At 37.3% G+C, this 25,647-nt stretch overlaps 1 protein-coding gene across 1 annotated transcript; it reads right to left on the minus strand.

Moving 5' to 3' along the window:
• Window positions 1-23,833, minus strand: UBE2J1 (ubiquitin conjugating enzyme E2 J1). The gene is made up of 8 exons (XM_081293715.1): window positions 23,053-23,833; window positions 15,184-15,257; window positions 14,317-14,448; window positions 12,040-12,124; window positions 11,688-11,793; window positions 10,685-10,814; window positions 8,038-8,157; window positions 1-2,787 (listed from the first exon to the last, which is right to left on the minus strand). Exons 1-8 carry the CDS (start codon window positions 23,081-23,083, stop codon window positions 2,509-2,511), a joined length of 957 nt encoding a protein of 318 aa, XP_081149841.1. The 5' UTR covers window positions 23,084-23,833; the 3' UTR covers window positions 1-2,508.
• Between the last annotated feature and the right edge of the window lie 1,814 nt (window positions 23,834-25,647).

The following is a 25,647-nucleotide window of genomic DNA, read 5'->3' on the forward strand; positions in this document are numbered from 1 at the left end:
TTGAGAATCTTGATGAAATTCATTTATTTCAGTAGAATAAAACAATAAGCAGCATGAAAATATAAAGTGCTACATAAAAGCCCCAATACATAAAATTTGAAAGTTCATTGGCTTTAAACAGTTACAAGTGAAACAGACAGATTTTTATCAAGCATGCTATTTTAACTACCTTAATAAGTAGTAATGTGCTATGTTGGTCAATGAAAAAGCCAAGAGTTACCTAAATCTGAGAATTGGGGTAATAAGGAGTCCTTTACATCTTTATATTCCAGATTATACTTCTAGTTTGGCCTTATGCTTGAATTAAGGGTTAAAGTGGGGCTTTAAAATAACAAGTTTTCTGAAGAGGCCCTTCAGTGGGGTTTTAATAAAAATGGCCTCAAAGATCAATTTAATGTGGTTTATTAACCACACAATGGGGATCAGATTGATAATTTCAGGATTTTTAGGAAGACCATTCGAGGTGAAAGAGGAAAAACGTGCCACTTCTACATGTCAAGTGCTAAAAGACCCTGAACAATCAGGCAGGTGTCCAGTTCCTTGAGGGGTAAGGGAAGAGACACAAATCAGATTAAAGAAGGATCTGCAAAATGCTTAATTGTAAAGCACAGGTACAGCCTGTAGAAACAGTCAAGATCACATACATCCAGAGCCTGGCTCAAGTTTGAGAGGAAATAGAAAGAAGATTGTTCCTAGCGCATGATTAATCTCAGCATAGGTTGAGGGCATGGGATTTATTTCTTAGGTGATGCCAATACCTGGTCTTCCCAGTTGGGTAGACAACTGACCCAATATTTCTAATATCTTGGGTTATAAACCAAGACTTCAGGATGTATTTTCTCATGGCAATAAAATTATAAAATGGAATCTATAATTTTCCTGACATGAGGTCTTCATAAGTCCTTAGGCTTTTCAGACTACCAACTTCAGCTAGATATAACAGAAAAAAAAAACCTGAACAACTTTAAAATGCTAATTTATTAAAGTTTAAGACAACTCTATATTATATAATAGTATGCAATATGTTCTTATTTTAGATGCAGACTTAATGGAAAACTGGCCATCAAGTAAAAATAGAAATTATGCCTGATGGTTAGTAGATCCAAAGTCCTATGTTAGGAGTAAAAATTAAATTTGCTTTTAAAATTATTTTATGAATTGCTTTTTTCTAGCCCATAATTTCAGTTAGTTAAAACCACATAAGGACTTCATGAATACCTTCCCCCAAACTATCCAAATATATATGGGCTAACTTTCATGGACTGGTTTAGAACTTAAATATCATTTACATTGAGTTGTACCAAAAAAAAAAAGTTTACAAATGCACTTTTAGAGCAAAAGTTGTTTGAAGGCTGGGGACTATATTTAAAAATTAAAACTTCATTAACCACACTCCACGAGTAGTCAACGCTGCTAACCGCACATGCCAGAGGCAATATTTTCTGAGTCTATGGTCTCACCAGGCATTTTGATGACAAAATTCTCCACCAGCATCCGTGGAGCTGACTAGCATTCAGTGATATACTGATTTTTTTCACTGAAAATCTTTCTTGGGCTTTGATTAGGTGGACTATTATAAGTAAGTTTTTCTAACTTTTATCACTAATACTTGGGCCCTGAGGTTTTCTATTAAAATGGTACATGAAATATTTAAACATTATGCATATTCCTGAAGTAATTAAAATTTATAGTGATTACAAAGCTAGGTATATAACACATTTCAAAATATATACAATTCAAAGCAAAGCAAACATTCAAATCTTAAGATACTCCCACTGAACTTCCAGAAGAAAATCAAATAATTTCTGGCTTGGACTCTTTCTTCCTTAAGACAAAGACCTATGAAGAACTGTTTTCTTTCTTTTAAAATCTGTGTGTCTATTGGAGAAAAAAGGATGATAACAGCATATCAAAGTGGTTACAAAGTACTTCCTCTTCAAGTAACATCTGATAACAATGATGTAATCTCATTTCCTCATAAACATTTGATTGAAATAAATTATATTAGAACAGTTACAGAGTGGACAGTCCCAGTATGAATGACACTTTAAGGAAGCTACTTGAGTCTTGTTTTCCCTTTTCAACTCTTCTGTCCCTAGATCATTCTGCCTAGGTAGAAATAGCACTCAATAAATGATATTGAGTAACTAGTAATACTCAGGGGAACTTAAAATACCATCATTTATCTGAAAAATTCAAAGGACTAAACAGAAAAAAATATTTCAAATTTACAGAAGCTGAGGCATTAGAAACAACAATAAGTTATTTCCCTATGAAGCAGATCAAATAGTGCGACAAGAAACTGACTTCTAGTCCTTTACATTAAGCAGGACACACTGCTGGATATAGTCTAAATATCTAGCCATATTTATATTGAATTTATAAGGATCAAAAAAGGAATGGAGGATAAATACAAAATAATCTTTTTGTAAACAATTCTTAGATTATACCCAATGCAGAATGTTTAATGAAGCAGTTGAGTCACAGCTCTTAAGTTGCAAAACAATATTATAACTCAAAGTCAAATATGTACTCATTGGCCAGATATATTCGTCGGAATATAAGAGCTGCCAATGCCAAAGTCAGAATGACAATCAGTACAGCTGATCCACCGTGATCAGTGTGGTTGTCTCTTGGCTGCTGGCCCTGGATTACATCTGGTGAGGTGGATGACCTTCTTTGACTCTGCTGCTGGGCCCGGCGCTGTCGAGGGCTCATGGAGGTATTCTTAGCTGCAGGTTGGGTAGGTTGTTGAAAGGATGCTGCAGATGGATTCTGGACTCCATACTAGAAAATTTTAAGAAATTTTGTTTAAAATTGGCAAAAAAAAATTTTTTACATATGCTTGTTATCTATCCAAGAAAACACAGAATATCTGAGTATTAAACATGACCAATGACAAAATTACCAACAACTATCTGAATGCTGAAACTGGTAACTCACCCTGTTGAAAACAAGTAAAGCAACTTATTCTGAGCACCCAAAAAGTGGAGGAGGAATTTAATAGCAATGAAATTGATAAGGCAAAATTTACCCATTTTGCCCATAGATGGCGTTCTACTTTGCCCCAAGATGCACCTCCAGCAGTACCTGCTAAGCATCCGGCCATGATTTTCTTTCAGGAGATCCACAAAGGAAACAGTTTTATTAACACTTTCTGCTTGAAAATTACCCATCTTAAATGGGCAAAAAGGACAGTTCTCAACAGTGTGCCATCATGAACCAGGTTTTTTCCAATATTATCTTATTATAATCAATATTCTTCCACCAACAGTAATGGAGCACAGGAAATAATTTCAAACCATAAATTCTTTATACAAATATTTTTTTTAAATCAGGTGCAATTTTCAGACCAGTCTAATCTTGTTCACAATTCCTGGTAAGTGAACTGAACTCAAGTCCAGAAGTATCTGTTACTTAGTACTGAACACTCTGTGCTATGTATAGAGTTCCCTGGGTAAGTAAGTGCTAAGAAAAAATTTGGAAGTAGTAATGTGACTCAGTGTGTCCTCTCTTCCGGCACATGGGTTGCTCTCCACAAAGTACTGTATAGTAACTGCTTTTTATCATTTCATTGACTGGTCAGTCAGAGCTTAACTACAACGTGATACCAAATGGTTCCAAATACTAAATATAGTTAATATATAAGAAAAAAATGGTGATGGTATGTTCAAGTAAGCTGTATAAAATACAAATTCCATTTAATTTATACAGATACTTTAACCCTACCTCTACGGTCTTGAATTCTTCTATTAAAATATATTATTTATTGTGTACTGGTTATACATTATCATCAGTACACATTCTTTCAAAAAAATAAGAATGCATGTTTTATTCAGAATAATGCAAATATTTTAACTACAAAATGTTTAAAATGCCTCATTAGATAAAATGTAAATATTTAGAAGAAAAAAATCAACATAATTCAAAAACTTTTAAAAGGATGGGCTAGGCATGCTGGCACTTGCCTGTAATCCTAGCTATTTGGAAGTTTAAGGCATACAGATGGGCAAGTTCAAGGCCAGCCTAGGCAATGTAGCAAGACCCAATCTCAAAATAAATAAAAAAGGGTTGGGGATGGAGCTCAGTGATAAAGTGCCCCTGGATTTTAATCACTAGTACCAAATAAATAAAAGGTTAGAGAATGGGCTCTGGGTTGGCAATAGCTTTAAACATTAGGGGAAAAACTGCTAAGTTACCTACAGAAGAATTTCTATTTCAAATCTAACATTTATCTCAATATTGAAAGGCTTAAATAATCTGAATTTCTTACAACGTCCTTGGGCATCACTCAAATGCAGTGTGACCCACAATACAGAGGTTAAAAGGAACTACAAACTTTGACTTAAACATAAGTTAGTGCTAGGGCTAGAATGTAGGTAGTAAGGTTGGAGCTCAGTAGTAGAGTGATTGCCCAGCACCTGCACCTAGGCCCTGGGTTTGATCCCTAGCACTGCAAAGAAAAAAAGTGCTGATAACAGAATTAGAGTTGCATGAACTCAGACCTCCATAATCCAGGATGCCAAGGAGCAATCTGCTCATTGAAGAGTGCTGATACAGAAAGCTCAGCGTTTTTATGTCATCACAAGTGTCGTAAAATGAGTTAACAAATACTCAATAGGTTGAAATGAATTATAATAGCCTATATAAAAACATTCCAGTTGAAATCTCCCATTCTTCTGATTGCTCAACCCCAAGAAGATGAAAGTAATAGAGCCAAAGTATTCAAGGCTCAAAGGGAAACAAGTTCTTAAGGAAAAGAAAAAACATGGTGGTAATATCAATCTAGAAATTAGCACTAGAGATTGAGTCAGATTAAAACTTTTATTTTTACACATTACTTTTTCCATTAATTTAAGAGAACATTATCCTGTTCATAATCCTGACCAAAACAGAAAGCTTTATCATTATTAGCTTGGCTTTGTCGCTTAGTAGTTGCGTTATCCTAAGCAAGTTAGTTAACCTAAGTCAATTCCCTCAACTGTACAAGGATAGAAACCAATTTAGCAGTTATGAGGATTAAATGGCATAATGATAATAAAGTGCTTAGTATACATAATTGCTTATTAAATGTTATTATTAATATTATTGCTATCAATATATCTCTTTGGAGACAATAAAAAGTTGTGAATTTACTTAGGACAGCTTTTTGACCCCTTATTAGTATGATTACTATATTTAGAAAAACAATCCTTTAAAATATTGACTATAGATGATATTTTAGTACATGTACTTAATGGAAATATTTATATGGATATCATATTTTAATTGGGTTCCTATGTTTCAGATGTCTTTTGGATGCTAGATCGCTAACTAAAACCTAGTGTTTTGATACTATAAAATTCTAAAATTTTTCCTATTTAAAATAACCATAGTCAAGGTTAAGTAATATAATATCAACTTTTCTATAATAACCTATAAAAACCAGTATCTACTTGAACATAAAATGAATCACTTATTTGGAAACTCAATCCCTGGGAAGAGCACAAAATCTGACAGATCAGAACATGAAACTCCATCATTCTACATAACTAAAAAAACTGCATCAGAAACCAATAAATGGCCTGATGTTACCTGTTGTATTTTAGAATTTGGGCAATCTCTAACTCCAGCAAGGTATTAAAAAAAAAAAGTAGTTTATCAGGAATTTGAGGTATAACATCTCAGTGAATTTATATTATGCTTGCATGTGAAGCAGATATGCCTAGCTAAAACCAGGTTTCAGTCATTCCCATAGTGGTCAAATTATATAATCACACTTTGAAATAGTTTATATGTAAACGTAATTAAAAGCCCCATTTGGCAAATATAGACAATTTAATTTTTATGGTAATTTTAACTAAAATTGTTCTCAATTAATGATCTAATATATATTGAAAAAAATCTAAGTTTTATGAACATTAAAATCAAAATGGGAAATACTCTAATAATATTATTGCCATACAGTCTAATTACTTAAATTTCTTGATTTCTTTGTCTGTATTCCTAGTATTTTTTTAAAGTGTCAATCCTAAAATTCATTCAATCAACAAGTATGTATTAACTACTTACTATATACAAAGCATTAAGCCAAACACTGGGATTAGTCAAAAGAGCCTTGACTCTCAAGAACTAATGCTCAGGGACATGAGATAGGCAATAAATAATTAATAACAAAATAAATTACAAACTGAAAAATGTAACAAAGTCAGTTTATACAGATTTAAAATGTACAAAAGATAGATTTAGATATGTCACAAATATTAAGAGACCATCCTAAATAGGTTTTTAAAAAAATTACCAACATCATCTTAGTAATAAAATAATTTAAAAAGTTATTTACCAAATAAAAACCAATTAGAATACTAATGATAAAACCAATTAGAATACTAATCAGACCAGGTACAGTGGTGCACAACTGTAATCACAGCGGCTCAGGATGCTGAGGCAGAAGAATCTTGAGTTCAAAGCCAGCCTCAGCATGGTGAGGTGCTAAGCAACTCAGTGAGACCCTGTTTCTAAATAAAATACAAAAAACAGGGCTGGGAAGTGGCTCAGTGATTGAGTGCCCCTGAGTTCAATCCTGAGTACCCCACAGCCCTCTCAAAAAAAAAAAAAAAAAGAAAGGAAAAAAAAGTAATAAGGAAGTTTTAACACTTCAAATTGACTTTAATTCATTATATTCCTCTGCAATTCATAAAATTACATTGGGATCATATAAAAACAATTTAAATTCATCCACATATACTTTCTTCCCACACCTCCATCTTCAGTCCCCTAGAACTTCCCCTAGAGGACGCTCTCCCTTGCTTTTCTCCAACTCACTTTTCTCTACCCAGCTCACTCTGAGTAAGAGAGAGCCACTCACTATTCACTTCTACATTAGAGTAAGTTATTCCTGATTAAGGGGCAAATATGCATTTGCCCAGCTTTTTCCATTTTCCTGACCCTTTAAAGTCCTCTATAAACTGATGGGGAGATATGAACTTAACCAAACAAACCAAAAAGACCCCCAAACAGTTCATCTTTTCTATATAGAAAGGAAAGTCATTATTTTCCCTCCTAATCCTAATTATTTAGCACTGATCCAGTCATACTTTTTAAATCAGTCTCTTTGATTACTTAGACACCAATTTTTTAGACAATAGGTCAGGGCACATCTAGCAATACACAAAGAATTCATTCATTCTTTCATCCAAAAATTATTAGACACTTACTATGTGGAAGGCAGTACTATCCAATAGAACTGTGAGTAATAATAAAGATCTATATCTATACTTCTAAATATGGTGGCCACTAGCCATATGGAGCACTTGAAATGTAGTTACTGTGAGAAATTAAGTTTCAAATTTTATTTAATTTTAATTACTTTAAATCTAAATTCAGATAGCCACATATGGCTTGTGGTTAGTGTATTGGACAGAACAAGTGTCAAACTTTCAGTTCCAGATATTTATCTAGTCAGTGCCTTTATGGCAGTTTAAAAAACCTGTCGAGAAAGTGTCTATTTAGAAAGTGGCTAACATTTTATTTCATTCAGAGTCTAGAACTACTAGTTACTGAAAGTAACTTAAAATTTTGAGTACTCACAGAATTCTGGAGGGACAAAAGAATTTAAAAATTATTTAGTCAAGCTAGGCACAGTGGTGCATGTCTGTAATCCCAGCAACTCAGGAGGCTGAGGCAGGAGGATAGCAAGTTTGAGGTTAGCCTTAGAACCTTAGTGAGACCCTCAGCAACTTAGCAAGATCCTGTCTCAAAATAAAAAATTAAAAGGCCCGAGGATGTGGCTTAGTGGTTATATACCCCTGAGTTCAATTTCCAGTACTAAATATATTAATTTATTAATTAAATACCACTTAACAAAGAAGAAAACTAAAACCCAGAAAGTTTCATAACTTGCTTGATAATATATGTAATTCATTAAAGGGACAACTGGGCTAGAATCCAACTATTAGAATGAAAATTTTCAGATATTTGATCTGGGGTCTTCTCTTTCTATTCCAAATAACAATAATAATATAGATACACATATATATTAAAAGATAAAAGTCATACCGATGTGCTGGCCGTAGCACCCTGGAATGTTGTAGGAACATCATCTTGTATATCATTTAGTGAAAAAGAGTGGTTTAAGTCTGATTCAGCAATAGTCTTTCCAGATGAATTGACTTCTGCCTATATATGATAAGACCCAAGAGTAGAATTACAAGAAGAAACATACAGAATAACACACAATCTACTAAATTTCTCTCTTGGGTTTATTTTAGTTGCTAGTTTAATATCTACTACTAATAAGTTATAAGCTTGAGCACTCATGTGCCTGATACCATGGCTGAATATTAGAGGAAGAGGCATAGGCAATCCATGTTCTTAAGGAGAACAATATCAGCACCCATGTTCACCCATGTTCATAATCTACAATTTAAATTTAAAATTTCATAATCTACAATTTCAAAACATCTCAAAATTGAAGTATTTTGGGTAATTTTTATGTGGAGCTGACCTGAACTGATGTCAGTGAGACTAGTAGTCTTTCTCCTACATTAGTGTAGATATTCCCAGACTTGCTGAGTAAATATTAATGGATTTGATTATAAGCTGCTACCTCAGATTCTACTAAATGTTAGTTAATATATAGCATATGTACTATATTTTCTAAAATCTGAGAAATTCTGATGTATAAAACATACTTGGCTTTAATATTTTCAGATAAGTTATTTTAAGTGTTAATAAGCATCATAAGAAGGAAGAAAATATAACTGACATTTATACCTCCTTTTCTAGGCACTACAATAACATAGAAGGGAAAACTTCCCAAGAACTGGACCTAAAGGACAGACATCATGCAAAGAAGTAGAGAAGAAGGAGAAGGCAACATATTGTTTAATGAAGGTTAACATTTTCTTTTCTGGAGCTAATTAAATTCCAAAACATAAGTGTAGCCAAAGTAAAAGTACTATATAAATCCTATGGTTGGGGGGGCTGGGGATGTGGCTCAAGCGGTAGCGCGCTCGCCTGGCATGCGTGCGGCCCGGGTTCGATCCTCAGCACCACATACCAACAAAGATGTTGTGTCCGCCGAGAACTAAAAAATAATAAATATTAAAAAATTCTCTCTCTCTCTCTCTCTCTCTCTCTCCTCTTTCACTCTCTCTTTAAAAAAAAAAATAAATAAATAAATAAATAAATCCTATGGTTGGGTAAAACATGTATAAAAAAGGGATAAAAGGGAGATATGTCAAAATATTAGCAGTAGTTATTTCTTGGGGATGGGATTATGGATGATTATCATTCTTTTTTATTTTTTGTTTTTAAATTTGTTCTAATCAGTTATACATGACAATAGAATATATTTTGACACATTGTATACAAATGGAGCACAACTACTTCTTCCTCTGGCTGTACACAGTGCAGAGCCACACTAGTAGTGTAATCACATGTATGTATAGGATATAAGTCTGTCTTATTTCACTGTCTTTCCCAGCTTCTCCCCTCCTCTTACTCTCCTCTGCACAATCCAAACTTCCTTCATTCTTCCCTACACCCTCCCCCCCAGTATGGATCAGGATCTGCTTATCACAGAAAACATTTGGCCTTTTTGATTATCATTCTTATTGTATCTATATTTTCTAAAATAATAGCTAGAATTTTTAAGCACCTGGGACAGTTCTAAATATAATGTATGTATTACATGTATTAACTCACTTAATCCTCACAAGAATCCTAGGGGATATAGGCTAGGTTCCATTATTATTTACAGATAAGAAAAAAGTATAAACAGCTGTGGAGTCTGAGGCAGGAGGATCATGAGTTCAAAGCCAGCCTCAGAAAAAGCAAGGTGCTAAGCAACTCAGTGAGACTCTGTCTCTAAATAAGATATGAAAGGGCTGGAGTTGTGGCTCAGGGGTAGAGCACTTGCCTTGCACGTATGAGACCCTGGGTTCGATCCTCAGCACCACATAAAAATAAATGAATAAAATAAAGGTATTGTGTCCAACTACAACTAAAAAAATAAATATTAAATATATATATATTAGGAGAGGGGCTGTAGCTCAGTGGTAGAGTGTCTGCCTCGCATATGTGAGGCACTGGGTTCAATCCTCAGCACCACATAAAAATAAATAAATAAAGACATATAAATAAATAAATAAATAAAATATGAAATAGGGCTGGGGATGTGGCTCAGTGGTCAAATGCACCTGAGTTCAATGCTTGGTACCAAAAAAAATAAATAAATAAAGGGAAAAAAAGGCCCACAGTGGTTAGGTAACACATCTGGCATCACCTTACTATGAGCAGTGAAGTTAAGATAAGAACCCTGCCATTCTAATTGTATACCAGAATCAAAGTTAACTGCCATGCTATAATGCTTTTATGAATGTAAACCATGAGTTTACATTCATAAAAGTAATACCATCCAAATAAGAAAAAAATTATTTGTAAAATCTCATTGCAATCAAACTACATTGCCTTCTTTTTATCCAGAATTCAAGAGTAAACCAAAAAGGGTACCTAAATAGAATTTATTTAGGGCGTATGGTTGTGGCTCAGTGGTAGAGTACTTGCCTAGCATGTGTGAGGCACTGGGTGAGATCCTCAGCACCACATACAAATAAATAAATAAAATAAAGGTTAAAAAATACAATAACTTTTTAATAGTACTCTCACCCTAACAAAAAATGAAATACACAACTTACAGTACCTTAAAACTGATTTGTCTAGCCAGTTCCTTGGCTTCTTGGTCAGCCTGGCTTGAATCACTTCCAGATTTTAAAGGCAAGAGGACATCTTTCATGGCAGAGCCACATCCTTCACAGCAGAAATCTTGTGACCTGGCAGGAAATAATTATGTGCAATGAGTATAAGTCAAATAGTTGAATGTTGAACCTTTTTTGTTAGATATTCAAATACTGAATGATTAAATTTAAAAGAGTACTGAGGCTGTCTCTGCCTTTGGAGAAGGCCCACATTCTCCCTTTAAGGCATATTCCTTGCTTTACCCAAAGCCTTGCCCCTATTCCTCCTTGAATATGACTGCTCTTGGTTACACAGACAAAAATGCTCCTGCAGAGGGATGTAGCTCAGTTGGTAGAGTGCTTGCCCGCATACATGAAGCCCTCGGTCCAATCCCCAGCAAAACACACACATACACACACACACACACACACACACACACACACACACACGCTTCTGGAAAAAAACAGAGAAGGTAACACTACTAGGCAATCACAACTTGATAAAATCTCCTGAACTTTATTCTAGATCATTTAGTTAGTTGTTGCAATGAGCTATATATTACAGATGCAAAGATGGATAGAGGGGATTCCCTCCCCACCCTCAAGAAATTTTGAACCTTGTGGAAAGCTACATGTAAATAATTGCTCTGGTTCTTTTCCATCTGTAATACCATCCAAATAGAGACAAATGGTCAGTAATGTTTTCCAGGAGAAAAATTATATTTCACTGTAGTAAAATAAATCTTAGTGAAATATTATCAACTACTTTTTAAAAACAAGACAACATGAATGCAACTTTTTTAGTTTCTGGTCACTCCAAAGAAATTAGAATTGGATTTGTACAGCAGCAACAGGAAGACCAGATCCTGGGGGCAAGGTCACTCACAAAGTTAGAGACAGCCTAGTTCCTAACGGTCATCACCCACAATAGTACTCTCACCCTAACAAAAAATGAAATACACAACTTACTTTTTGGCAAGTGCTTTTCTTTCCTCAGGTGTGTAATCAAGAGAACCTATGGCTCCCTCTCCTTTTGTTGGCATAAACCCAATGATGGCTAGTAATGCTGTTCTTACTGAAATAAAAAAAATTAAACATTAATTCTGAGTTTTTTTGCAAAAGGAAAGAGAGAGAGAGAAGGCAGCTTTCAAGTAGGGAGATTGTATTACAATGCTGACAAAAATCCGACATGGATTTTTATTATTATTCAATGACACCAAATTATTTATCCAAAAACAGCTTCAGTCTCAAGAGTCTTTTGTATTGTTACTAATTGGTTGAAGTCATATGAGATTTATATTCACTATTAATTAATACTTACTACTCCATGAGGGCTGCCAAGTTTCAGGATGATGTCCTGAGATGCTCAAGCAGATTTTCTTGCCCACTTCAAAGCGTCCATTAGCCTTAGAAATATAGAGTACATTTAAAAAATTAAAAATTATATATGTGTACCTAATGTTTTATACTTTCTAAATATATTTTATCTTTATATTGATATGTAAATAATAAAGATATTTTTTAAAATAATATAACTAACAGGAACACACATTTTTGTCTTCTTATAGACATTCCAAAAATACAAAAATACATGTTGGATGCCAAAATAATAATAAAAGCTGTTCTTAAGGGGAGTTCATAACCCACTTGAATCAAATGTATGGAAGATGATATGTCATTAGCTTTGTAATGTTTTGAACAACCAATAAAAAAAAAAGACCAAAAAAAATTTTTTAAAAAGCTGTTTTTAGAAGGTGTATTAGCACCTTTTTGAAACTGAGTTGTATAATCTAAATAGTAAACATACAAAGAGATATTAATGCCCTACCCTGTACCTCAGATAAAACTAGGGTAAGTTAGGTCCTAAGATAAAATCTAAGGCCTCATGTCACCTAACTTGGTATTCATGAGTAAAAGCACAGAGAAAAAGGCTTTGAGATAGGAATGATTTGCAGAAAGATGATGCCATTTAATAAGATAGGAACACAGAAGAAGAAAATCAAAGACATTTCAGTTTTGGACATGAATCTGCCATATTAGTTGGAAAGCTACTGATAATGTCCTGCAGGCAGGTAGAAATGTAAGCATACTGAAGTCTATAAAGAACATACAATACCACTGGTATCTCTTCCCAGAGGTAAACATTAGGCCATTTCATAGAAATAAAACAAAAAAGACAGCTACAGTGTAAACCTGCAGAACATCCATTGTTAGTTCTCCTAAATAAGAAGCAGCAAGAAGTTAGATATAAGTTCCATTTTGGCAGAGACTTATAACTTACTCTCTGCTGCACCCACTGGGCCTGGCACAAGACTTACATTTAATAAATGTTTACCAAATTAAAGTTAAAGAAGACTTTTCAAAACAGAGGAAGTAAATAAGAAGGAGTGCAACACTGAATATCAGGAGGTCAGGGCCAGTTCTCAGTGTGGTAAATCTAACCATACCATGAGGTAACTATAAAATATTTCTGTACTTGTTGGTAAAGAGCTGCTGCCGACTACCCCCACTAATGCAAACACACACAAACCAAGTTTCCCTTCACATCAGCTTCTCCCTCAAGATTACTTGGCTTTTCCCAAGATCTAGCAAACTAAATGATGTAAGTCCTGACTACATAGTAGGGTACAGGAACCTGCTTCAGCCCTACGCCAGCATTAACAATTTTCAGAATCACTCACTACTTGTTAAGTGGCTTTTATACACCAGGAATTTTACTGTGTGATTCTATCGCAACAGATTAGAACACTGAACTTCAAAGACAGTACGTAACCTGCACACAGTGTAATGGAAACAGTGTGGGTTTATAGATTCTAAAACAAATGCTGGCTGGACATATACCTGTAATCTCAGCAGCTCAGGAGACTGAGGCAGGAGAATCTCAAGTTCAAAGCCAGCCTCAGCAACTTAGCTAAGTTCTGAGCAACTCAACAAGATCTTGTCTCTAGTGAAAATATAAAAAAGGGCTAGGGCTGGGCACAATGGCACACACCTGTAATCCTAGCCACTTGGAAGGCTGAGGTATTAGGATTACAAATTCAAGGTCAGCCTAAGCCACTTAGGGAGACCCTATTTCAAGAAATAAATAAATAAATAGGACTGGGGGTGTAGTTCAGTAGTTCAACACTCCTGGTTCAATCTCCAGTATGAAAAAAAAAAAAAAAGGATACACTCTAAATTCCAGATCATCTCAATGAGGTAGGCATCATTATTCTCATTTTGAGTTATGTGGAAACCAAGGAAAAGAGTATTAAGATGGTGGGACATTAAAGGGATGATATAACCATGATATACACTAACATTAGCAGCCCTTTGTTGAGCATTTAACATGTGCCAGACATTGTGCCTAGCATTCTGCATATATTAATTCATTGAATCCTAACAACTTGCTATGACATTTATGCATTCATTAATAGCACTTCTCAGACATGTCAGCTTCCTAGGAATTATTTTGAGGGAATAAATGGCAATCCCAGATCTAGATGCAAAAGGTAAAATTACAACTTTATCTCTTAACGAAAATGAGTATGCTGACTATATTTTGCAGCCCCTGGGAAGTGTTAAATCACAATCGTTCCCAAAAGCCAAGAATTCTTACCGTTAGGAGAATAATGCTTGGTGGCTTCATGGGATACTCTGGTGGCAGTACTATTCGTCCATGATAAACTCCTCCATCAAAATCAGAATCTGGGGGCCCTCTAACTGTGAAGTGCCATTCAAAAAGGTTATCCTGAACAAAAAAATAATAATAATAATAATAATAATAATCCAAAAGGAATCAATAACATTAAAAAGTTTGATAATTATGAATATTAGAAATACTGCCAGGTGGGAAAAATCAAATGTTTTATATCATTGCTAGGCTAGTTTCTAATGCATGAAAATCTGAGAAATAAAAGTTAAATAAATGTTATAAATAAAATCTATAATGTAATAAATGCTTTATGTCTCATAAAAGCTAAAACCTTTTTAACAAAATGCATTTAAAAAATTCTGAATGTTGGGCTGGGCTCAGTGGTAGAGCACCTGCCTGCCACATGTGAGGCACTGGGTTCCATCCTCAGCACCACATAAAATAAAAAATAAAATAAAAATAAAGCTATTAAAAATTTTTAAAAAAAGTTTGCATAGACATCTGAAAGATGTCTATGTAAAAAACCCAGGTCAAGGCACTGAGTCTTCCAAACTGTAAAGTGTCTGAGGTTCTTTTCACTTTCTTTCCCTCAGTCTCAAGACCTAACACAACTTAGCATCTAAGATCCATTTAGACAAGAAATCTGCTCTGTCTAAAAGTCTGATTCTGAAGGCTAGTGAGATATGTATGAAATAAGGAATAAAATAGATCAATAACCATATCACTCACCTGTAATGACTCAAAACAATAAAAAAGCAATTTTAAAGAACTTATTTTAAAGATTAAAGTATTTAATTCTTCCATATGAAAAATATGGAGATAGAAACTAACCTCCAAAGGCTGCGCATGGTAATGGTCTGTTGGATCTTTCAATTCTGCAGCTTCTTTCATTAAACGTTTAACAGCTAAAATAAAATTCATAAGATAGAGATATTTAAAATATGCTTTTCTGAGTGATTAACACACACTATAAGCCTAATGAAAAAGTTCCTACTTCAATGAAAACTGTGCAATTCAACTAAATAGACAGTAAAGGTTTAATTATGGGGTAACAGTAATAAACAGCCCGGTGGGGGATGGTAGCTAGACATTATAAGAATGGCATACTTTGGAGGCTGAGGTTGTGGCTCAGTGGTAAAGTGCTCACTTAGCACATGTGAGGCACTGGGTTTGATCCTCAGCACCACATAAAAATAAATAAACAAAAATAAAAGTACTGTGTCCATCTACAATTAAAAAGAATTTTTTTAAAAAAGGAATGGCTTACTTTGGAAGTTACATATTAAATTAAACATATAGGGGAGATACTACTTTTATCTTGTAAATACTTACATATACTTTCTATGTGATAGCATTTACCTAAGTTCTTTAAAAGTATTAACTCATCAAAAAAAGTTATTAGCTCATTTAATCCTCAAACTACTAGACTGGCATTATTTTTATCCTCACTTTCCAGTTGAGGAAACTGAGACACAGAGGGGTTACATAACTTATTTAAGTTCAAATAGCTAGGAAATGACAGCTGGGATTCCAACACAGGCAGTCTGACTCTACTTGTTAAAATGAATTTATTAACAAAAATGTGCCCTCTGCATCTTGTGCCCAATGAAAAGTAAATCCCTTTATATCCTCAATCTTTTGGGTCTTTCCACCATTATTTTGCATTAACTTAATAGGGCTGTTCTGGAAATCCAGTGATTCTCCATAGCCCTAATTAAATTTCTTTTCAAAAGAACTCTTCAGGCCTGGGGATGTGGCTCAAGCGGTATCGAGCTCGCCCGGCATGCGTGCAGCCCAGGTTCGATCCTCAGCATCACATACAAACAAAGATGTTGTGTCCGCAGAAAACTAAAAAAAAAATAAATATTGAAATTCTCTCTCTCTCTCTCTCTCAACAAAAATAAAAACAAAACAACAACAACAAAAAAACTCTTCAGCTTAATTAAAACCTCCAATGCACTGACACAAAACTATTCTCCACCTTACCTACACTTATATTCATTTCTATTTTTATCCTCACCCTCCACCATTGAAAGTCTCTTTCATGCTCCCTAATACATTTCAAGTCTGGCTAACCCAACCCAATCATCTTATTTGGTGTATCTATCCAAACAGCTAGGCATGGGGCTAAGGCAGAGGCTCAGCAGTAGAGAGCTTTCCTGGTGTGTATGAGGCACTGGGTTCGATTCTTAGCACCACATATAAATAAATAAAAATAAAGGTCTATCAACAACTAAAAAAAATATTTTAAAAAAATAGCTAGGCATTGTTGAAATGGGGGGGGGGAGTCACAGACAATGGCACATTAATGCCATTACAGAATCATCACCAACAACTTCCACTAGGACACAATGCCACCTAATGTTCCTACATTCCCTGGTAAGATACCAGCTTACTCTCTTCACCTAGCACACTAAGACAGTTACACACCTATCCTTATCTCTCCTCTCTCACCTCTTTCGATTAATAACAGCAGCCTTTTATCTCCAAGATAACTGCCTTAGCAGGAGCAGAATTAAAGTCTAGCACCATCTACAATCCTATCTCTATCTGTACCCTCTTTCCCTCTCTATTGGCTCTCAAAAGTTCAATCCTTTGATATGTGCTCTGAATCTCAATCCTTCTCACTTCAGGTGAGAATCCCTAAATTAATGACAAAGTCAGAGGGAGGGCTTCTCAAAACGTTCCTCAAAACCACTAGTTCAATATGTGCTACAGAGAGACATGCACAAGATGTTGGGAGGGCTAAGTGGGGATCTAACTTTAGAGCAGACAGAAGAGAAAAGGAATCAGGTACCCATATTTGAAAAAATAAACAAGTAATTACTCATTTGGGTATGACTAGGCAGAGGGAATAATAAAAGTAAAACGTGTAGAAGATAGGTTGGAATGTTATAGGGAAAGGGGTTAACCAAGAAGCACCCACATATATATAATCAGAGCAGTTTGGGATTATGACTTTTCCACAAATTATCATTTGAATCAAAGGCTCCTAGGCTTTAAAAAAGCTTAAGTCACTATCCTAATTCATAATTATTAACATTCTTTTCAATCTCCTATTCTGAACTAAGCCCCTGTAGGCAGAGACTTTGTTCACTTGACCATCAAATATTCACTGAGTTCTCAACTAGGTGCTACAGCTACAATCATAAACAAAATATAGTTTGGTCACCAAGGAGCTTATAGTTGGGAGACAGTCAATAGAAAATGGCATAATAAATGCTATATTAGAAACATGTGAGAACTCACGGGAACTCCAAAGTAGCAGGTGCCCAAGGCATCAAGAGCCACCCTATTGCCCGACAGTAAAGGTCAAATATACAATACAATCAATCCAGCATCACAGCAATTATATATAGCTTGATTCAAATCATCATCTCAATGGCTCCCTGGCATCACCTTTCAACCATTCCCTCTGGCAAATGCCAGGCATCATTCTGACTGGGCTGTGGCTCTCAACATATAGTATGTATATTAAGGGACTCAGCCTAGTCTCTATAGCAGTGGTTTCCAAACCTGAGAGGCCATTAGAATCCTTTGGAGAGCATTTCAAGTCTCTACTCCTGTTCAGATGAGAATCGCTAGTTACCTCTCTGAGGGGAAGACAAAGGAAGGTGCCAAGAAAATCTTCCTGAGGAAGTTATCTCAAGATCTTAAAAGTGGGAGCCAGTCCAGATGATGATGGGAGTTGGAGCAACTTTGTAAGCTGAGGAAACATTATGTAGGAAAGCCTGAACTAGAGAGAATGTAGAATGTGTTTAAAGAATTGAACAAAGCCTAGTGTCTAGAACTTGGAGAAAGCCAAACAGAAGGTAAGATTTGTTTAGTGTTTATATAATTTATTTTTATAAATGCTTTCATGAAAAAGAATATTCTGGATTTAGAACTGCACTAAATTTTTTGCTCTGACATTTTGCAGCTCTAAGTCTTTGAACAAGTACTTAATCTTACTATAGCTCACTGTTTACATTTGTCAAACGAAAGTCAATAATTGCTTCATATCATTCTCCTTTCCTTTTCACCCCTACCATTCCCCCAGGTCATGTATCCTAAAGGTTAAAAAATGATCTTGGATAAGGCTGGGGGTATAGCTCAGTGATAAAGTGCTTGTGAAACCCTTGCGTTGATCCCGAGCACTACCAAAAAAAGAAAGAAAAAGAAAAACTGAGATATAAAGCCTTCTCAATGATTCTCTCTGGTTCAAAAATCAGGCCTTGGCATCTGCAGATGGCCTTATGGCATGGCTCCCTGGGCTGCTGCACAGAACTACCACTACTATAGGATAGTTGAGGCTCCACTGCTATAGGATAGTTGAGGCTCAAAGTGCTACCTGGCAAATAGGGCTAGAGCAGAGTCTGCTCTTCCTTATACCCCATCACTTGATTTCTCATGGCTAGTGGAACTTTTTCACTCTAGCTACTCTCAGTTCTTTGCAAGATTATTCTATGGAACCCTCCTCTTATGTGGTGAGATAAGCCAAGGAAGGGAAGGTTGAAACCTGCATACCTATTCTTCCTATAGATACCACCCTGGACACTCTGAATCAAAGCTCTAAGCTCCTTGAGCCCCTGCATTAGCCCTCTTCACATGCCCACTCTAGCTCACTGGGCTTCCATTGAGTTTTGGAGCCAACATCCTGCTAGAAATAAAGGGACCATTTATAGAACTCTGTGTCCCAAATATTAATTTCTCTTGTAAAGCAAATATCTTAAAATTATTGGTTCCCAAAGCATGAGTGAAATGCAGAAGGCAGAAATATTGAGGATGTGAATCCAATATACCAATTGCCTTTTCCTGCTCCCATAATAAGTAATATTTAAGTAAATGTTTAAGGACTGATTTTTAGCATCGAAAGCTCCTGCAAAAGTATCCATTCAACATACATTTGAAGAGTGTCTGAGTGCTGGAGGCAGAGAATGACCAAGACCTGCTGCCTGGCCTCAAAAGGCACACAGTTAAAATTAGAAGGACAGAAAAATAATTACAACACACTGTGGCAATACTAACCAGGTACAAGGACTACCTTGAGGGGCTGGGAAAGGCTGAAGCTTTAAAAAGCTTGAAAAATAAAAAGGAATTTTGGATGTTTTAAATGAAAAGCATTTCAAGCAGAGATTCCAACAGGAACCAGCACATGTGAGAAAAATTATTCCATCTGGAGAGTAAGTAGTTCAGGCAAAATGAATGGATGGTGAAAATATAAAGGAACACAAACATAATGGGCAAAGAGGCTAGTGAAGAAGGCAAGGGTCAAGACTTAAGCAGCCCTGCAGGCCAAGCTAAGCAGTTTATTTGAACTTTATCCACAGCTAGCAGTATGCTATTGAATATTCTGTAACATTCAGGCATGATCTAATCAGTTTTTATTTCCTTTTAATTGATTTGGTGACAATAGTGACTGAAGGCTGGGGGGAGGGGAGTTATGTGTTTCAGGATAGGGATAGTACAAAAGAGTTGACCAAGAAATCAATAATTCCTACTGGAGCCTGAGTGCGGTCAAATCCCCGAGATGAGAAATACCAGGATAAGGAGCAAGTCTGGGGTCTGCGAAGGAGAGAAATCTAATGAGTTTAGTTTTTATACCTCATCATTTTTTTCAATCTGTAGAAAATCTGAGTGAAGATGTTGAGTCATCAGTAAATTCTATATATTTACAGCTTAGGAGAAGGGTCTGAGTTGGACAGTAAAGCCGGGAATGATTAGCATGAAGGTAAGGTCAACACCAGCGGCATGAATAGAACAGTGAAGGTGCGGGGCATCTTTGGACCAGTCTCTCATGTTCCCATCACCTTCTGCACGTGTCCACAGCCTCCTTCTGAGGAAAGGTGCTAAGGAAAGTTCCTTGTATATAGGTTTCCCTACTTTGAATTACAAGACCCTATCACCTGGGGCAGAGGAGATCCAAACAGGGATTAGAGAGCTTGATCCAGAGACAACTGCAGGCTAATCAGAAGTTTATGAGGTACCCCTACACAGAGCTCTGTCCACAATCCCAAGCCCATTCCAGAAAAAAAAATCATAAAAATATTTCCCCCTATGAAATGAATAAATGGATACAGGCCTTTAACCAGCTGTCTGTATTGTTTTCATTTAATTTTCCCATCTAATACAACCCCACATCAGATAAAAAGGATGTGTGTTTTTAATCACTTGCTTTCACATAGGCATTACCCTAAAATATCAAAGGTCTGAGAATAAAACTAAGGAAAAAGACAATTTCACTATGCCTTTCAGCATTTTTAGTAAGTCCCATACCTCATCTAATTCATCCTTCTCCAAGAACTCCAAATGATCCAGACAATCAATCAATCAATAAAAGATTTTTTTTTTAAGAGAGAGTGAGGGGAGAGAGAGAGAGAGAGAGAGAATTTTAATATTTATTTTTTAGTTTTCGGCGGACACAACATCTTTGTATGTGGTGCTGAGGATCGAACCCAGGCCGCACGCAAGCCAGGCGAGCACCGCTACTGCTTGAGCCACATCCCCAGCCCCCAATAAAAGATTTTTAAAAAATACTTTTTATAATGGCAACAACATCTTTGAGGAAATAAAACCAAAAAGAGAATGGAATTTTTGACACAGCTACAAGGATGTCAACCAAAGTGCAACCAACTGGTAATAAGCTACATACTTTGGAAATCTACAGGATTCTGGATAATTTTTAAAGTTGGAGAATTTTTAAATCTTAGCTATGCTAGCTAGCCTATCAAAACTGAACAGAATCCCCTAACAACTCTTGGGACCCAAAAAGTTTCCATTCTAACCTTCACTACTACTCATACTGCATTATTCTCTGGACATTGCACTAAGTATCCCAGCTGTCCTTATGAACCATGCAGCTAGGGAGTCACGACACTATTACATATGTAAGTTTTTTTGGGGGGGGTTATTTGTTTGTTTTGGTACTGGAAATTGAATCTTTCCTTCCTTTCTTTTTTTTTTTTTCCTTTTTTTTGAGACAGGGTCTCACTAAGTTGCTGAAGCTGGCCCAAACTTGTGATCTTCCTGCCTCAGCTTCCCGAGTTGCTAGGATTGATTATAGGCATTTGCCACCATGCCCAGTTTCACCACATAGTTTTCTTTAAACCAACTGCTATCTAAAAAATTCAAACATTCTACCGTTGAATCTCAAAAACTAAACTTAACTTTTATTCTTTCTCTTTGATATTTTTTTCCTATTCCTGAGATTCTTAAGTGATGAGCTTTATTTATTTTTATTTTTTTAATTCCTGAAATTCTTAAGTGGTTAACCTACTGAAATTGAATCTATGTCTTAAGACATTCTTACAGAGGTCATAACCTTCAGCAGACTATAGTCTATAATGCCCAAAATTTATTGACTGATTTTACACAGTTGGTCACCTAAAGACCTTTTTTTAGCCTGACAGCACTCAGGCCAATAAGGCTGTTCAAGCAATATTCTAGAGCTTTTTTGCATATTCTGAATTTTGAGGGGTGGTGTGGGGGGAAGGGTACTGGAGATTGAGCTATGTTTTTATTTTTTATTTTGAATATTCTGAACATTTTTTTTAATGAAAGATTTACACCTGGTGCAGTGGTACATGCCTCTGATCACGGTTACTAAGAAAGCTGAGGCAGGAGGATGGCAAGTTCAAGGCTACCTGGGCAACTTAGCAAGAATCTGTCTCAAAGTTAAAATAAAAGGGCTGGAGATGTAGCTCAGTAGTAGAATACTTACCTAGCATCTGTGACAACCTGGGTTCATTACTCAATACAACGAAAAAATAATTAAGGATCCATAATGTCAACTCTTTCTGAAAAGACGATTTCTAATAGGTAGCAATCTTGGAAAGAAAATTCTAAGCAGCAGCAAGAATTGGTCAAACCATCAGTAATATCCCATGATTTACCATTCAGAGCTGAACTGTAGGTTCTTTCTCCTGACAAATTTATCAAGGTACAGACAGAATAAATACCTTTTATGGAATCCACTGATTAGTTAAGTTCTGTCTTAATCTGAGAGAGCTGGTTACTTTTCTTGCATTTTTTTTTAATGCACCAGAAAATAACTGGAGATAGGGTTGTTTGAGCTGCTTATGAATGAAGCAGGGAAATTCAATGCGGGAAAGAAAAATCTTTGTGACTGAAATCAGATATATATCTTATTTAGCTAGTTTGACAAAAATCATGGTTAAGTCATGACAGAATCATCTCAAGTGCATGGCTCAACTAGTTTTTTGGCTCTTTGGTTAAACATTTTAGTTACAGAACATTTCCTTCGTGTGTGTAATTCTATTTGCTCCAAACGCTGCAAATAGGATATTTAAACGACCAACCCTCTAATGTGAGTTAATCAAAAAACTATACCAAGTCCAGCAGCGGCGGCGCGGAGGGGGAATCACTACGGTATCAAGGATGCAGGTACAGCAAGGGGCTGTTGACTATTACCCATGGACATCACCTTTACACTTGTTCTTAGGCGCCAGTTTATGACCCGGCTCTAAGGGGCGAAAAGGGGGAAAGGAGAGGCCGGGTATTAAGGGGTTCTGGCGGTTCCCGGGGAGCCGCGGCGAGAGCCCGCCCCGCCCTGCGGCCTGCACCTCCCGGGCAGGCGGCGGTCTCGCGTAGAGCGCGGAACCGCGAGCGCAGCCGCGAGGAGTGGAGGACACGTGAGGCCGCCTGCGCCGGGCCCTAGGGCCGGGGGGTCACTTCGCTCTCCCCGCCCACCGCCCTGCTTACCCGGGCTCTTCAGGTTGTAGCGGGTCTCCATGGCGGGTCGCTGGAGCGGCTCGGGTCTCCCGGCCGCTGTCACCTCCTCTCGGCACTGCCGCTGTCCGGTCTCAGCGTGGCTCGGGCCGACAGGGTCTGGCCGAGGGGCCTCCGCAAACGCCGCCCAGCCCAGCAGGGACTGCGGGCGGGGTGGCGAGGGTGCGGGCGAGGCGCGGGCTCCGCGGTGGCGCCGCCTCCTCCGCTGCTCCCCCGCCTCCCTGAAGGCCGGGCAGGCGCCGGCGCCGGCCGGGGCGTCGCTGAACCGGGCGCCCGGGGTGCAGGTCAACCTGCTTGTCTGGCCGCGGGCCCAACCCCGCCGCGGCCGCCGGCTTGCGTCACCCGCCCTCGCCCGGGTTTTGTGAAGTTGTCCTGACGTGGCAGTCGCTTCGTGGCGGCCCGGTCACCCAGCGGCCGCCGCCCGCCAGGCACTGCCCTTCGGAGATCTGCAGGAATGGGCGGCGCTCTCGCAGTCTGTTCGCCGCAGCCCCCGAGGCTGACCTTCGCGGGCCACCCGGGGTCCCCAGGCGGTGCAGCGGAAGCGGCGCTGCGGGCGGGTCCGGGACCTGGCCCGGGAGCGCTGGGGGTGGTGAGGGCCCACGGGGTCGATCGCGTGCAGTGCTTCTGGGTCCAGTAGCTGTTTGGGGTGGGGTATGGACTTACGTGGGGGGGAAGCCAGCGATTTTATAACGATTTCCCCCTCAGACTTGATAAGATGCAAGACACCGTTTTACGCAATTCGGGGAATTTAAAAAATAAAACTTGTCCAAAAATCAAACTGGGAGTCGCATTGAATTTAAGTGAAAGAATACGAGTATGAAAGGTTAAAACTCAAGAGACACACTTCATACTTCTTTGTGGAAAGAGTGGGACCGAGAAAAAGGAGTGTGGGTTCATAAGGCCTGTGAGACCTCAGGAAAGGAGGGTGGAAGGACCCTGGGTGGTGGGAAGACTGAAGGGAGGATTTCTAGGTGGGATGAAGAGGGTTAATCCGGTTGGGCAAGTTTTTGTTATATAGAAGAGTCTTAAATTTGATTTGTTTTATATTGTTCATCTAAAACTATAAGTGAATTTCTTGGTGTCTGGATTTCACGAGCAGCTCTTTGGTTTTGCAGTACTATGGATTGAATCTAGGCAAGCCTTCTACCAGCTCCCCTACCCCACCTCTCTCCCACCCACCCAGAGGGTCTTGCTAAATTGCCCAGGCTGGTCTCCAATTTGCGATCCTCCTATTACAGGTACATGCTACTGCCAGAGTGAAATTGTGAAGAATAAAGAAGTGAACTTTATTTAAATCAGATGGTATCTTTTAGACCATTCCATGGTGGTGTTTCTTGAATAGTAAACTGATAGTCTGGTTGAAATAGGAAAATAAAACCAGATTCAAATGTGCTGCTTCATTCACTCATTTATTTTTTGTTTTTAATCTTCAGATTATCTTAACACTTTACACCCTCTCCTGCCACAGATCTGTAAAGGCCCCTGGTTTGTGCAGTAGGCCTTACAATAGCCAGGCCTGCCAATTCGATTGTTGATCAGATCATCAGCCTCTGGGTTCAATTTGCTTCTGGGGCTCTCCTGAATTTTCCTCTCCACAAAAGGCTGGGAGGAGGATGTTTTACTTTTCTTTCATTGTGAAAGCCACCAGTACCTAGTCAGCCTCCTGGGGCTCTTTTCCCCACAATACTGGATTAGTAGGAGCCTTCTCCATCCTTGGGTAAACACAACAAATCTATTCGGACAGTTTAGTTATGGGTATATGTCAAAACTTAATTTATAATCTTGCTGCAAGAGCAAGGCCAATTTTAAATTTTCTCTAGACAGAGACATTTACAGAGAAAAAAGTACTTAGGTACAAAAAGAAGAGTAATTCTATTTAAAAAGTCAATAGATTCTTGACAGTCAGCTGGGAGGGAAGGAAGCTAGTTTCCCCAGAAAATTTAAATTTATCCAAAATTGCTTATATTTTATCAAGAACACTTATTTCTTCTTAGAAGGAAGTTATAAACTACATCAGGCAAGTAAGTTCTAACCCATATGAAATTTGGTATATTGGTATAATTTTTTTTTTTTCCTTTCCCACCTCCATTTGCACTCTAGAGCAAGGTCTGGACTTAGTATCTACTGTGTAGTGTATCAGGCATTCAACATAGATCAACTTATTTATTCTTATAACAGGCAGTGGCACAGATTATTTATACTCATTTTACAGATGAGGTCTTGGAGGAATCAAGTTATTCACTTAAGTTTTCAGTTTTCAACTACAAGTTCTTACCCTTCTGAGGATTTCTTTTTTTTAGATTTATATTTATTAATTTGAATACTTTGAAATCTATTTCATGAAGATTCTTAAAAACTTCAACAACTGTCCAGAAATTTAGAACCCTGATTCAAATGCAGGTCTTCAGACTCTGAAATCTGGATTGTTTTTTCTAAACTGAGAAGGAATCAGGCCATCTGTGTCACACCAGAGCTTTACCCCACTATTTGAAAAGAGAGATATGTTTCTTAAAATTTCAGTGCTATTTTGGGGTCACACATTTTAAGATAGTTATTCTTCAGCATTAG

Source organism: Spermophilus citellus (genome assembly GCF_964194105.1).
Source record: "Spermophilus citellus genome assembly, chromosome: 5".
NCBI classification, from domain to species: domain Eukaryota; kingdom Metazoa; phylum Chordata; class Mammalia; order Rodentia; family Sciuridae; genus Spermophilus; species Spermophilus citellus.

What these genes read in the sequence shown, in the direction of transcription:
- UBE2J1 (XM_081293715.1), bottom strand. Translation starts at nt 23,083, where the DNA reads ATGGAGACCCGCTACAACCTGAAGAGCCCGG. An exon ending in CAAGCATTATTCTCCTAACG is followed by an intron (nt 12,125 to 14,316) that starts GTAAGAATTCTT and finishes TATATTTCTAAG; the next exon opens with GCTAATGGACGCTTTGAAGT. An exon ending in CTAGACAAATCAGTTTTAAG is followed by an intron (nt 8,158 to 10,684) that starts GTACTGTAAGTT and finishes TATCATATATAG; the next exon opens with GCAGAAGTCAATTCATCTGG.